At 43.9% G+C, this 16,584-nt stretch overlaps 1 protein-coding gene across 1 annotated transcript in view; it reads right to left on the reverse strand.

Annotated features, from left to right (window-relative positions):
* arap2 (ArfGAP with RhoGAP domain, ankyrin repeat and PH domain 2) overlaps positions 1-16,584 on the reverse strand; it is a 343,820-nt gene that overhangs the window by 72,112 nt on the left and 255,124 nt on the right. The window contains exons 21-22 of the mRNA XM_033033190.1: positions 12,317-12,529; positions 2,910-3,028 (exon numbers count right to left, since the gene is read on the reverse strand). Of these exons, the coding sequence (XP_032889081.1) occupies positions 2,910-3,028; positions 12,317-12,529 (332 nt within the window). The remainder of the gene's footprint in view (positions 1-2,909; positions 3,029-12,316; positions 12,530-16,584) is intronic.

Genomic DNA, 16,584 nt, shown 5'->3' on the forward strand with positions numbered 1-16,584 from the left:
AAATTTAAAAGAACCTTCACATGAATTATTGAATTTCCTCCTCCTTGTATCAAAACCTGCTGGGATTGTATCAATGATTGTAAATTAGAGAGGAATTTTCAAATGTCAACACGTATCTTTAACTCTGATTGCAATATTACTACTCATTGAGTGGGCTTGTAGATAAATCAATCGTCCAAAGAGGATGGGGAAAATATGTAACTCAGGGCACAAAGAGAGATTTGGCAATCTGGGGTTTGGGTGGGCACTGGACTGCCATAGAAAATATTTTATTGGGATGCATCACAGCATTTTTTGAAAACAGGTCCATCTAAGACTGCAAGAAATTGCAGAGAGTAGCAGACATAGCCCAGACCATCATGCAAACCAAGCTCCCTTTCATTGACTCCATCTACACTTCAGGATGCCTCAGCAATGACCAGTCTCACCCTGGTCGCTCCTTCCCCCCTCTCCTATCAGGCAAGAGGTACAGAAGTTTGAAAACGCACACCTCCAGATTCAGGTACAGTTTCTTCCAAGCTGTTATCAGGCAACTGAACTGTCCTGTCACCAGTTAGAGTGATCCTAACCTCCTATTGATATTATTAGAGACCTTCGAACTATCTCTAATCAGACTTTAATCTTGCACTAATGTTATAGCCTGTATCCTGTATCTCTAAACTATGGACTGCTTGATTGTAATCATGTGTAATATTTTCATTGACTGGAAAGCACGCAACAAATTTCCCTCCTGGGATAAATAAAGTCCCATCATATCGTAATGGACTTCCACGCTGCAAATGGTCTTGAGGCACTGTAGGCTGATCAATAGGCCAGCATTCGATGTATCCAGGTTCAGTTTTAATATTCAGTGTAAAGATGCATCATGGAAACATGCCCTTCAGCCAACCGGGTCCATGCCAACCCTTACACACTAAGAACAATTTATAGAGGTCAATTAACCTACAAACCCGCACGTCTTTGGGATGTGGGAATAAACCAAACCACCTGTTGCCACAGGGAGAACATGCAAACTCCACAGAGGGAGCATCCAAGGTCAGGATCAAACTCGGGTCTCTGGTGCTGTGAGGTAGCAGCTCTAACAGCTGCGCCACACTAATCAGATCATCAATGATGGTGTGAAAAGTCTGCAGAAAAGGAGCTCCCGTGAATTACTTATATGTTATATTGGCCTATGTAAAGAGAGGCTGGGAATTTGCCAACAGGTATCGTGCACAATGCGCTGAATGGGATAGAAATGTGATAAATTGCCTGGACCTGATAACTGGCAATTAGGAACATGGAACAATATCACCTAAAATTCATGCAGAATCAACAATTGTTCTCATAGGGAAACACAACATACTGGAGTAACTCAACAGGTGAGGCAGCATCTCTGGAGAGAAGGAATGGGTGACGTTTCGGGTCGAGACCCTTCTTCAGACTGATGTCAGGGGAGGGGGCGGGACAACGGTAGAATGTAGTCGGAGACAGTAAGACTAATGTGAGAACCGGGAAGGGGATGGAGAGAGAAAGCAAGGGCTGCCTGAAGTTAGAGAAGTCAATGTTCATACCGCTGGGGTGGGATCAGGCCAAGGAACAAGAGTGAAAACTGGTAACTACAACTAGTTAGCTGACATCATTAGTTGGAAAACTGCTTTAATCTATGTGATCTGGGCAGAGTCCAGAAAAAGTCTGTTTAACAAACCGGTTGGAACTTTGTCAGTTTTAACTCGAAGATTAGACAAAGGAATAGATTGGCAGCAGAGAAAACAAAGTAGAAAAACACATTGAGTCCATCAAGCCACCTGACCCGCTGAGTTACGCCATCACTATTTGTCTATCTTTAGAAAAAAATCAGTCCTTTTCAGATTGATTGTGACCAGCGAGGTGTTGAAGGTGGTCGTGGAGTGAGAGGGTGGGGGTGTTGCAGCAGGGATTAGCGCTAAAGCCTTAGTTTGTGCTAAATTCATGCATAATCCATGATTTGGATAAGGGGATCAAGTGTAACATGTTGGTGATACAAAGCTAAGTGAAAGCTAACAAAATTCTCAAGAGTCCAGAAATGATGAGGGGAGTTTACTTTTCCTTTGGCTACATCGTCTTGAACCAGAAGCACAGTCGCAAACAAGGGTTCGTCCACTCAGGGGAGAGGTAAGGGTAATTTCTTCACCCAACAGGCCTCAGGAAAACATTTTGGCCAGCATGAATAAGTTCTGAAGGACCCATTTCAGTGCAGCATAACTTTATAATTGTGATGGTTTGCAGAAATGAAAAGCTTATCCACCTGCATAATCTGTGCACAGACATGGATTTGGTGTCAAAGATTTCTAACATTCAGGAATCTATGTCCAGCCTTGATTACCCGAGAACAGAGGGGAAAAAAAAGAAAATATAACTGAATAAACCTCTCCAAATAGTTTCAACAACATTTGATATTTCACATTGGGACAAAGGTGTGTACTTCTTTGTTGTAGTGCCTGTATCTAAATTGTCAGAATTAGACTCAATCAGGAAGCTTTTTCATTCGTGGACACTCATCGCTGCATCTCATTTCTCCATTTCTGCCCTGACAAATCATTCCCTGAAGTAATGAAGGAATCGTGGAGACTGTGCCTTGACTCAACCAGTGATATGAGGAATAAGTGAAGATCATGTAAATTACATAAAGAACAAAGTCCTCGGATTCTGCAGATTATCCTTTGAAGAATTGTGACTGGTACTTGAACAAACTGTATAAATTATAAATTACATTATATTACAATTGATATCACTTGATAACAATTGCATTATTTTATTGAGAAGTGCTTTCGATTGCTATTTTTCAGATGAACAGTTCTTTTCCATGTATATATTAATTTACGATATGGCTAAGCATGACCATGGATAATAACAGGAGTTATTGTTCCTGCTGAATGCTCCATAAATACTAATGTCACACACCTGTATAGGTGACCAATCAGTGCTGCAAGAGTAGTCCGGTTGACTCGTGGCAGTGTCTTTATTAACATCCTGTACTTTTCCAGTCGCTCTGTTTCATCTTGCACGTCTGGTGACAAAAGATCGCATGGGTTAAGCGCAGGTAGGAAGTTTGCTAAAAGGCAATACATCACATGGACTCAAAATGACGGGACTGAGTAACTACATATTACAATGCTGATTACTGCAGTGACCTCTTCCCGCTGTAAAATTACACACCACCTTCATGAGCACAACTCATTACGGAGTGGAGTCCCAACTGACGCAAGTTAGCAAGGTGGTGAGATTGTGTATTTTCTTCCAGGGATCCAGCTGGTCTCAATTTAATGAGATTATAAGTGCTTTACGGCATGGACGTTTCTGCTTACAGAATTCTGCAGGGAGTTTATTTCCACTTTCCCCTCAACAAATAAAACTTTTATGCAATTCAGCTCTCAGTGAATTCATTTGGCAGTTCACTTGCACACATGAAATACCTTTGCACTTGGGGACTTTATGATTTATGGAACTCATTGCGATTTATGGTTTGGAGTTTGTATCGCACGTTATTACAACCCTTCACAACATTACATACTGAAAGTATCCATGAGAACCATGCGAAAATAAATTCATGACGTATTTAGATTTGAAAGTAAAATGCAATTTAAATACTTAGGCTGAAAATATACATTAAAAATTGTTTCAGTAAAAACAGCTAAAATAGGTGGAGGATCTGATAGAGAGAGGTGCATTATTATACTGATAAAGGTAGAAGATAAAAGCTTTATTGCTCATTTTTAATACAAATTTGAGAAAAGTTTAAGCAATTTTGCATGATATTTAAAAGAGTAAAATTATGTGTTCAAAAATCCACCATTGTTTCTTGACTTATCGGAATTTTAGAAAAACTTAAAATATGCATTGATGTTTCTCGGTTCAGAAGAAGCTGTGGTGCTGGCAGAATTGTGTGACATTTGTTGAGAATAAAAATGCTGCTTTGCATCAGCAGAACTTTAATTAGTGTATATCAAGTGACGTAACTGAAACAGTATTTGTGCTCCGCAACGAGCTGTGGCTCGAGCCAAGCTTCAGCACAGTTACAACACTGACACCTACTTGACAACATGGAAAATTGCCCAGGATTTTCCTATCAACAGAAAGCAGGAGACAGCCAATCGTGCCAATCACTGTTACATCACCATAGTGAAGGAAGGCATCTTTGACAGTGCTATAAAGGAGCACTTAATCATCAATAAGCTGCTCAACAATGCTCATTTGGGTCCTGCCAGGCTCCAAAGGAAATATTTGCAGAATTTTAGGTTCAAGATGAGTGTATTCCTCTTGTTACTCAACTAAGTGAGTTAACAAGCAACCTTAGTAAAACTAAAGCCACAAGGCATCAGAGGTGAAAACAGAGTGCTGGAGAAACAACACATCATTCCGCCACCTTCAGGGTGATCCCACCACCAGTCACATCTTCCTGTCCACACTGCTGCCCGCTTTTTGTAGCGACCACTCAATCCACAACTCCTTGGTTCATTCATCCTTCCCATTCAAACTGCCCCCTCCCCAGATACCTTTCCCTGCAACCGCAAGAGATATTGTACATATCCTTGGACTTGGCCGGCACGCCCGCTGCGGACTGGGGACCCGTCTGGAAGGTTGAAGAGCAGGGATTCGGTTACGGCTATCGAGAGGAGCATGGACATGAACCTCTTCATGACAGAAGGTTGCCCCCGACGTGTTACGACCATACCCGACAGCAGGTCTGGGTTGCATGCCCACAGAGGAAGGAGCTCAACTGTGGGAGGCAGTGCAATGCCTCGATGGTGGAGTGGGTCGCTGGAGGTCTGGCAATAGCATGGAGTTTGGCTGGAATGAGCCAAGAGGCCAAGCGTGTGGACCAGACACGGCTTGCAACAGCGGAGGACACCTCCGCTACACTTGGCCAGTCTGGCCCTGCAACACCTGCAGGACAATAGGCTTTCATGGTCAGGCCAGAAACCCTGCACTTACAACAACTGGGACATGAAAATGGCACCAAACTGGTGACTCTGCATACTGTCTCAGTGTACTACTGCTATACACTTGCACTGTATCTAAGAGCTTATGTAAAGTAATACTTGTACAGAACTGTATACACAAATGAATGTCACTGTAACTCAGTACATGTGACAATAAAGTACCATTCCCCTCTCAGTTCCATCCAGGGATTTTAGCAGCTTTTTCAGATGCAATGGCAGTTCATGTATCTTATCTACCTCATCTATTCTATCTAGTGCTTCTTCTGTGGCCTCCTTTACATTGGACAGACCAAACGTGGACTGGATGCCCATTTCGATGAACTTTGGCTGAACATACGTTGGATCTCCCAGTTGCTGGTCATTTTAACTCCCTGGCACATACTGACATTTCTGTCCTTGACCTCCTCCATTGCCTGAGTAAGGCCATGTGCAAAATGGAAAAACATAATCTTTTATGTCATTTAGATGACTTATAACTCAATGTTATGAACACTGAAATCTCAAATTTCAAGTAATGCTTTCTCCCCCCCCAACCAATCACCAAGGTATGCACCCATTTCTCCCACCATCTTCCAATCTTCCCTCATTATTTAACACTCTTTAGTCTCCATTTTAATTCCAGACTTTGCTACTTACTCCATCTATCTGCCAATCCAAACTGCACCCTCACCTATATTCACCTATCAACTGCCAGTTTTTGTCCTGTCCCTACCTCTCTTTCCCAACTTTCTCTCCCCACTACATCAGTCTGAAGAAGGACCCTGACCCAAAACACTGCCTGCTCATTCCCTCCACAGATGCTGCCTGGCCCACTAAGTTCCTCCAGCACTTTGTATTTTGTTCAGAATTCTATCAGAGGAGGAAATAGTGCACTGGCTGAGGTGAATACATAGTTTAAGAGAAAATCGCTGTGGATTATGATGCCATGTGTTGGGGTGGGTGTAAGCTAGGGCAATGTTTTAGACTCAAGTATCTTCATCTACTTCATCAAAGAACCTCACTCTATCAAAAGATCAGAAGTGGGATGCTCAGAATGACTGCAAATGTTTACCTTTCCTCAGATGCTGAAGCAGTCACCCATCCAACAAGACTTGGATTGCTTCCAGGTTTGGGCTGATGAATGGTGGGTAAAATATGTACCAATGGCGTGAGGAAATGATAATCACAAGTAAGAATCTAATCATCCCCTCCTGATGTTCAACAGGATTATGATCAATGAGTCATGGACAGGACAAGGGGAGGATTCACACATCATAGGAGTAGATTTAGGCCTTTCGGCCCATCGAGTCTACTCCGCCATTCAATCATGGCTGATTTCTGCCTCCTAATCCCATTTTCCTGCCTTCTCCCCATAACCCTTGACACCCATTCTAATTAAGAAGTTGTCTATCTCTGCCTTTAAAATATCCAGACTTTGCCTCCACAGCCCTCTGTAGCAATGAGTTCCACAGATTAACTACCCTCTGACTAAAGAAGTTCCTTCTCACCCCCTTTCCAAAAGAGCGCCCTTTATGAGGCTATGACTTCTGGTCCTAGGCTCTCCCACCAGTGGAAACATTCTTTCCACATCCACTCTATCCATGCCTTTCATTAGTCTGTAAGTTTCAATGAGATTACCCTCTCAACCTTCTAAACTCCAGCAAGTAGAGGCCCAGTGCTGTCAAACGCTCATCATATGCTAACCCATTAATTCCTGAAATCATTCTTGTAAACCTCCTCTGGACTCTCTCCAGAGCCAGCACACTCTTCCTCAGATATGGAGTACACCCCTTATCAGAATTAAAGCATCCACATAAATACTGTTGTTACAGTATAGTGATGAAGCTGCACATACTGCAGAAAACAACTAATTGGAATCTCCGTGCCTTCTCGTGGCACTGTAATTTCCTGTAAAGGATTATTAAAGGTATAATCAATCAATCAATAATCAATTCTCCACCATCTACTTGGTAAAGGCAGATAAATTTTTTTAGTTTAGTTTAGAGATACATAGGCCGGAACAGGCCCTTCAGCCAACCAAGTCCGCGACGACCAGTGATCCCAATACACTAGCACTATCCTTCACACTAGAGACAATTTACAAATGAAAAAAAAAAATCAAAGCCTAATTAACCTCCAAACCTGTACTTATTTGGAGCGTTGTAGGAAACCAGAGCACCCAGGAAAAACCCACACAGTCACGGGGAAAACAAACAACTCCATAGAGACAGCACCCGTAGTCAGGATCGAACCCGGGTCTTTGGCGCAGCAAGGCAGCAACTCTACTACTGCGCCACCTTGCCGAATATGTTCCACAAGCCCGGATGAGGGATGCTTTAACCACAAACAAAAGGTCATCAACTTACTGGGCAATGTGTTAACACCGGACAAAGCACTATATACTGCATTAAACCTTGTCGCCAGCAACAGTGGCAGTCTACAAAATTCATTGCACTGATTCGCGTAGGCCTCTTTGATAGTACCTCCAAAACCTTTCCTCAAAGCAAATTAAAGGACAAGGTCAGGAACAACATGGGATCACCAACACCTAAAAGCTGAGTCTCACGTTGCGAGTTGACACAAGAGGTACCCCGAGTCTCCCCAGAGTGGCCCCGGACCGGGGGGGGTGGGAGGGGGGGGGGAAATGGGAGTCAGCGGGCACGCCGGCTCTTGACTATTTTCTGCATTTCATCGTAAAATGTTCCTGTTATTAAAAAATAGTAATGTCTATCCTGTCATGAGTAATGTGTGAACCTGCAGCCCTTCACCTCCACCCCCCTCCCCTCAGTCCGACACCGAGATCCTGCTCAAGATGGGCAGCTGCCGGCTGGATGAAGTGGCAGCGGGTACCGTAGTGGCAGAAGCTGATGGTGTGCAAGGTACGTCTTGTTCTTGGGGTGGCGGATGAGGGGGCGCAGCTCGGGCTGTGGGCGAACTGCCACTTGTCGCCGTAGCGGCCCATTGGGGTGCGGGTTCCTCTGGAGTTGGAGCGGGGCTGGGCTGGAGTTGCTGTTGGCTGTGGGTCTCTGGGTTCTCCGTGCTTGCAGTGGGCCTGGTGGGCCTGGAGGTCGGTGTCCCGTTGGTCCAGACGTCTCCGGCCACCCCCCTGGACGAGAGCTGAGACTGGGAACTGTACCGCCCTTGTCCCCTCCCTCTGCAACTGCAAACAACCCCACTCTCCTGCTCACCTAACCCACCCCTCCCCCCCCCACCTTTCCCTCCCAACTCCAGTCCCGTCCCGACCCCCTGGGAAACTGAAGGGAGTGACTGCCCCGGGGCGACTGGCACTGACCTGCTGGCATCGCCGACGTGAAGACAGTGCAAAGCCCCCGCGCCGGTGCAATGGGCGGGGAGCTGGAGAGAGGAGGGAAGGGGTCACACACATGGCCGGGAAACAGAGGGGTGTAGGTGGGGGTGGTGACAGATAGGGCCAACAATGAGTGGAGAAAGACAGAAACACCGATGTGCAAAGGAGACCTACAACAGTGCATGATCTCTCTTGCGTTATGGCAGGTGATTGTCGCTGAGAAACTGAAGGGAGCGACAATCTGCTGCTGCCTGCCCGCTGAGTTAAAGAGTTCCCATGGTAGACTCACGATACACTAAGGTAAACACACGGGCCACTACGTTATTACAACGAGTTAAAATGTTTCAATTCTTAACCACAAGAGTAAATTTGACTCATGGAAAACTTTAAACATGTTTGATTTTTTTCAAGAGTTGACAAGTTTCACGGGTACCTGCCGTTAGCGGCACGAGTCTCTAAGTTGCGTCCACGAGTTCCATACGTTAATCGTACATTATTACCATGAGTTTTAACTCGGGGTACCTCTTGTGTCAACTCGCAACGTGAGACTCAGCTTTAAGTCACTTACAAGTGACACACTCTCCCAGTTCCAAGGAACGACCTGTTACTTTATTACAACTGGGTCTAAATCCTGGGAGTGGTGGTTAACAAATACTCTCTGAAGATCAATGAATGTTATCCTTGCATTCCTCGACACTCAATAAATAAAGGCATGGGATTCTGCTGACAACGTCGGCCGCTCTGAGAAGAACTGTTGGTATTTACCTATTTTAATGGAAGCTAGAGACTTCTGCACGTCCTGTCAAAAAGAGAGGGCTTGAATTTTCACACAATACCGGACATGCAGCAGGCCCAACGGCAGCTCAATCATGCTGAGAAGCCTCTGCAATCACACTGGAGACATGTCTCCTGGATCCTATGCTCAATTAGCTGTTTAATGCTTTATCAATGTCAGGCAGAGTTTAACATTTTTACAGTTCTGGCAGCTGACAAAGCTGGTGGTCGATCTCTGTCAAAGCTTTCAATAGCATTTTGGGCTCGGGGCTTCCGAAGTGCATCCCTGGAAATCCTGCTATCACGTGGGACCCAACAGCTGAAGTGCAGGGCATTTCTAGCCAAGATCTGAACCAAATATATAGGAAGGAACTGCAGATACTGGTTTAAACCGAAGATAGACACAAAATGCTGGGGTAACTCACTGTCCTGCTGAGTTACTCCAGCATTTTGTGTCTATCCAAGATCTGGACCAGTTAAGTTTGTATAGGTGACAGCAGAGGGTACTTGTGGGATGCAGGCACACATCAACAAGATTTGGCCCAATAATTTGTAAGATGAAACAAAGGAAGGAGGTACCATTCTGTTGTAAAGCAACAATTTCCAATGGCTTAGATTTCAGTGACTAATTAAAATTAATGAGGTGTAGATTATAAAACATTGTTATCTATTCAAACTGGTAGGACAAAAGTCAGAAGATAGACACGAAAAGCTGGAGCAGCTCAGCGGGTCAGGCAGCATCTCTCGTGAAGAGGAATAGGTGATGTTTCATGTCGAGACCCTTCTTCTGACCCCCTTCTTCAGACAAATGTCAGTAAGCACAACAGTAAGAGCTGTCTCATGCATTTATGTTACACCAGAATCATGTCTGCTGCTATTTGGAACCACTGAAGTACACGAGCAAGGTAAATCGAGTAACTAATCAACTGATGTGAAAGTGTAGGAGAAATAGTGAAGTCTTATGATGATGTCAAAAATTAGCTGAAATTAATTCACAATATCATTAATGGATGCATGCTCCCCTAAATCTTCACCATCAATTTCTCCAGAGGAACTTTCCTCTAATTGATTGGATTATTGTACTGCAACAGTGATGAATCCTGGCATTTACATCTTTGCCTTGTTAAACATAATTATCAGCCCACATCCAAATTCACATGCTCTTCCAGATAAGATTCCTAAATAATGTTCATAGAGCAACTAGGTTTTTGCTATAATTTTGCTACAGGCTGGCACGGTGGTGCAGTGGTAGAGTTGCTGCCAGAGAACACCAGAGACTCCGGTTCGATCCTGCCTAAAGAGTGCTGTCTGTACGGAGTTTGTACGTTCTCCTTATCACCACGTGAGTTTTCCCCGGGTGCTCCGGTTTCCTCCAACACGCCAAAGATGTACAGGTTTGTAGGTAAATTAGCTTCGGTAAAAATTGTAAATTGTCCCTAGCGTGCATAGTGCGGGGTTCACTGGTCGACATGGACTCAGTGGGCCCTGTTTCCACGCTGTATCTCTAAAACTAAAACTAACCAAAACCTCCTCTGCAAAGATCGATTATATTTGGTATTGTCCCGATAATGCTGGCTCGATCTGCCCATTTAGATTGGTTAGCACCGATGAAGAAAACACAAACCAGAATATAGAATAGTAAAACACAGGAACAGGGTCTTCACCCCACAATGTCTAGACTAAACATTACGCCAGGACCAACCCTTATCTGCCTGCCCATGATCCATATCCCTCCATTCACTGCACATCCATGTACCTATCAAAAGGTATCTTAAATCCCACTGAACCTGCCTCCAGCACCAACCCCGGCAGTGCCTTCCAGGCACTCACCACCCCTGGAAAAATTAATACAGGCATTCACCACCTTGTGTAAAACGACTTACTCTGCACACCTCCTTTAAGCTTTGCCCCTCTCACCTTAAAGCTATGCCCTTTAGTATTTGATATTTAAATCCTGGGAAATAGGTACTGACTGTTTATCCTATCAATGCCTCCTGTAATCTTATATACTTCTATTCTATCAGGTTTCCCTGCAACTTCCAGCATTGCAAAAAAAGCAACCCAGTCTGTCCAACCTCTCCCTGTAACTAATACCCTCTAATCCAGGCATCATTCTGGAAAACCTCTCCTACACCCTTTCTGAAGTCTCCACATTCTTCCTGTGATGGGACCACTAGAACCTTATGCATTACGCCAAATGCAGCCTAAACAAAGCCCGATAAAACTGCAAATATCATCTGAATATCTTAGAAAGGGTCATCACAGATGCAATAAAATTAATGAGTGAGTCAAAGGTTTTGTATTTACGGTCCCCGAAACTTATGAAGTGATGTATTAGGAAGCAGTTCAGAAAATATTGACAGGGTATCAGATAGCCAAAGGCTTACTTTTAAGCCTTGATATACCTGACAACATAAAAGACAAAATATTTTGAGTGGGCTATTAAAGGTGTTGTGGGTTGCAACTTCTGTTTGATTCTCAATGCCCTCAGCTCAGTATCTTTCACTAACAAGCTCTGCTTTGAGCTGGTTACCTGTGTATGTTGGCATGATCAGAACGCATGCCTGAAGGCTGACAGTGGGTAGCAGATGAGCTGAGGGATTCGCAATGAAGGAGAAGTTTGCCACAGCAAAATGCAGTCAAATACATCTGCTAAAGTTGAAAGGGGAAGGCTTGAAGTCCACAAGTAGGTGACCAACGACAATGCAGCAAATGAAGGAAATTAGAACGACTGACTAATAATATTAGATGGAGATGTACAGATTCAATCCACCACTGTATTTTGTTCGGAAGCAACATATATACAGGTCCACCATTGATTTACCTGCAACTGATGGTATGGCACCTATTTTAATCTGGACAAAATTACATGACATCACTTGAAATCCCCCCCTGGAAGTCCCCCCGAAAATGTGGTGACTACGTCGGGTGAGACGGCCGATCTCTACCTCATCGAGACTTCCGCGCCGTTCGGCCTGTCAAATTTGTCCCCTGCAGCCAGGGCTCTGGAACTCTGGCCCGGCCAGAACCGGCAGACCTGCTTCCAAAGCTGACTTCCGTGGCTGACTTTGCGGGCCTGTATCTCAGCCCCCCCCCCCAAGGCTGTGACCTCTGTTGGTCTGACAAAACAGATTATACGGCAAGCCTCTGGAACCAAGGGTGCCAGAAAATCGGTGTTGGACCTGTACATAACTCATTAAGATTCTTTTGACAAGGTGAAAAATGACATGTTTAATTTTATTATACATAGAAAATGAAATAAAAATTGAAGGACATATATAAATGTTTTGCTCACCTAATGCAGATAACCAATATGGGTATAATTCCTTGGTGAGGAGAGCATCATCTATTTCGAACAAGAATCTCTTCATCACATCCGCTACGTCTCCCAGTTGATGTTCCCTGATTCTTAGCTTGACGTTTCTGGCATCTTTTCTGAATTGATCCAGAAGCTGGTTAACACGTGATGGTGTGCCATTTTTTTGGTAAATTCCTTCAGAGCCAAGTCCTAGGATTAAAAACAGTAAATATGTTTCAAGTTAATACCATGCGAGAAATACCTCCATCTGACAAAAAATTAAGAATGTACACAGTTGTGTTAAACATGGATTCACACCACAGGCACATTGATAAGTCAAAGTGATGATTTAAAAGGCCAGGACTTTCTGCTTCCACGAACATGTCGACCAATAACAGAATTATATTTTCTGAACCAATTGGCCTGATTTAGGATGGCAAGGCTTTAATTTTTTTCATATTTAATTCTTTAAAAAATATATATAAATATTTATTTTTAATTTTAGTTAAAGGCAAAGCATTAGGGCCCTGGCCAACACTATGTTTGGGGATGTGTGGGGAGTAATGGGACAGTGGTAAGCAGGATGGGATGGTAAAGGAGATAGAACAAGATTCTCTCTCAAAATAGCTGAGGTTGCTTTGGCTATGGGGTGGGAAACACCATAAATTATTTAAACAAATTTGATAGGAAATGTCAATTGCCTTAAAATTTACCTTGTTCCATGCAGCTATTACTTTTCATTCAAATGAGTGGCTTCACTCTTCTAGTGCTAGGTTCAGCAGATTCTCCAGTAAAATTGCAGCAACTCAATTTTCCACAAGATGCATTTAATAACTCCCTTAAAAATGCCAACCATTCCTTGGTAAGCAATACTAAGAAATCCAACCTCAGAATTAAAGCTACAAAGTGACAACCAATAATGAAATAGCCAAATGAAAGATTCCTTCTACTGTTAAGCAGAAAATTTATGATCACCAAAGCACAGCCTAGTCTTTTTTACTTTATTCCTGCCTTTAGTCATTAGGAGTGTCTACACCAAAGCTATCAGTTTCTTGTCTTGATTAGATCATAAGTAATAGGAGCAGAATTATGGGCATGTCTCACTTAGGTGATGTTTCAGGCGACTGTCAAGTTGCCGGCAGTCGCCTGAAAAACCGGCAACTGGAACGGCGACTGTCAGAATGGAACACACACAAACACATCGCTTCCTTCACCATAATGAGACCGCAACTCGTTCCCAGAATGCTGGAACTCCTCACGACCATGAAGGCGACTCCCCAGCAACCACCCGCAAACATGTGGCAACTGCATAGTCTCCTGCAGTCACCTAAAAAGTCGCCTAAGTGGGACAGGCCCATTAGGCTATTCGGCCCTTCAAGTCTACTCCACAATTCATTCATGGCTGATATATCTCTCCCTCCTAACCCCATTCTCCCACCTTCTCCCCATAACCTCTGACACCTTACAGGGAGAAATACATTTGCGCAATGTGTAGTTCCCATAAATGTTTGGGTGATACTGGAAAGATTGGTCCTCAAGTACAACTGTGTTGCACCTATTCTTTGTGCCTCATTGCTGCTAATTTGTTTTAAAAAAGAATGTGTTAAGCGCAAACATATTAGTAGCAGGGATTGCATGACTCAGGACTGCAGCTCTACACCATTCTCCAGGCACATTTCAAACATGTGGCCATGTGAGAAGCACTTTCCCAGTAGCACTTACACTTACAGTACACCATCAACGTACATATTTGAATTCTATTTGAGCTATAACTGGAGATATTATCAACATATACAAACATTTTCTACAATGTTGGCCAAACCTGTTCTTAGGCAAACCAGACCAAGAGGTCAAAGTAAAATCATTATCCATGATTTTAAATTGGCATCTTCCTTTTCACACTGCTCCATGATTTCACGCTGTAAACTCAGTTGCACTCAGAACCCTCCAGGGTAGCAGTAATCCTCCACTTCAGGTCCATCACTCATCTCCAACAGATAGACACAAAATGCTGGAGTAACTCAGCGGGACAGGCAGCATGTCTGGAGAGAAGGAATGGGTGACGTTTTGGGTCGAGACCCTTCATCTATTCTGCCACAAGTGGCTGTGTCTTCAAAGGTCAAGGGTCTAAGCTCTGGAATTCCATTCCTAAAAATTCCTAAAACACTCCACCTGACAAACCCCTCGTACAAAGCCTTTGATTTGAGCACTAATTATATCACAATATCAATTGGCATTTAATAACCCTCCTGTGGGGACACTGTTCCATTATCAGCTAAATAAACAAAATCTGATGTTGCCTTGCTTTGCTTTGATGTTTGCTGTATTCACACCCTAATGAGTTGGCCACGTGGCTGCAGCAAGGCTGGAGGACGACTGATAATTTTCAGTGGAGTGAGCCGATATCCTTGCAGGCCAACTTCATGCTGCCTTGAGCTGCTGCTAGGTGATTGCAATAATATAAGGCTACATCGATGAGAAAAAACAAGGCAAGCTACCGTGTGCTTCACATTGCAGGATGCTGGGATTATTACAGCAAGCTGCAACACCAAATCCATGCTCTCCCTAAAATGATGCACCAGAACACAGGTGTCTGCTTTGTGTGCAGTCCTAAACTAATCCCAGGCATGTGACGAACAGCTATTTGTCTTTGGACAAAGAAACCATATCCTACTCACACACAAGGTACACACAGCTCATTTCTGACAAGGGATAGATCAATACTACAGGTGAAAAGATTCATGTTGTTCACAACCTAACCATTTGATTTTTCTTTGTTTTTATAACAGGACCGGTTTAGTGGCTGCAGCCCACTGCAAACTATTCATAAGGGAAATAGGAAGCTGGAGAGCCTGCTCTGAAATTCAACTTAAAGCTGGAGGTGCATACAACTTGTTTTTTTCTTTTTAAAGGTTTTAACAATAAATTAAGATGACATTTAACGGTGTCATTTTTTAGAGTACATAGCGTTCTACAAAGAGATGATCCCATTATATTAAGTTGATAAGCCAGTGAGTCACTGAAGCTTACATTCGCAGATGATGTTTTCAGAAGAAAGACACAAAATGCTGGAGTAACTCGTCCCGAAACATCACCCATTCCATCCATCCAGAGATGCTGCCTGTCCATGCTGAGTTACTCCAGCATTTTGTGTCTATGAATGAATTAATATTATATTGTCACATGTGACAAGTCACAGCAAAATTCTTTGCTTGCATACGTAAGGTATGCAATAGTTGCCTACATAAACGGTGCCAACAAAGTTACAAACATCCCGTGCCAGGTCCTCCTTTGTTCTCCCCACTCCCCACGATGTTCCCCCATGCGGGCTGGGTCCTCCTTTGTTTGTCCCCACTCCCCACAACGTTCCCCCATGCGGGCTGGGTCCTCCTTTGTTTGTCCCTACTCCCCACAACGTTCCCCCATGCGGGCTGGGTCCTCCTTTGTTTGTCCCTACTCCCCACAACGTTCCCCCATGCGGGCCGGGTCCTCCTTTGTTTGTCACCCCGGCAGTGGCATCCTCACTGCCACGTGGACCGTACTTGGCTGTCGGTTGCCGCTCTAATCGACCACGGCACCAACCTCTCCGCTATCACCGCCGGGTCCCGTCCTGATGTCTCTGTGGCTCCGACTCACACCAAAAATCAAGCACCTATTTGAAGAAGGGTCTGAAGAATGGTCTCGACCCGAAACGTCGCCCATTCCTTCTCTCCATAGATGCTGCCTCACCCACTGAGTTACTCCAGCATTTTGTGTCATACCTTCGAAGCACCTATTTACACCAGTCCTGCATTAATCCTATTGAGTCAACTGTGCAAATCTTCAGTGTAAACCAGCATCTGCAGTTTCTTCCTACACCGAATGTTCTCAGAGTCAGCTCCTGATCTAGTTTCGTCATTCTATGGATAAAAAGTGCTCCTGTAGCAACTCTAGGTCATTCAAGAGGAGGCAGGCTGGACAATTATCTCAATATTGAACTGATATAATACTACAGTATGTATTACTACTGCAGCAGGATTTATTCTGACATAGTTTCCTGTCCTCGAACCACCAAAAACAAAGTACTCCTCCCCTGAAAACAGAAAGTTTCAGGTTCAGGACACACTCCAGAGAAGGGCAACAAATTCAGGTCGTCACTCCAGTGTAGCACTGAGTTGCTGTTCCACACTGAAACATATTGGGTAACAGATGAAATGCTAAATTGATGACCTGTTTCCTTCTCTCAATGGATCCTATGGTACTTCTTTGAGAAGGAGCAGTTGTGA

Source organism: Amblyraja radiata, chromosome 1 (assembly GCF_010909765.2).
Source record: "Amblyraja radiata isolate CabotCenter1 chromosome 1, sAmbRad1.1.pri, whole genome shotgun sequence".
NCBI classification, from domain to species: domain Eukaryota; kingdom Metazoa; phylum Chordata; class Chondrichthyes; order Rajiformes; family Rajidae; genus Amblyraja; species Amblyraja radiata.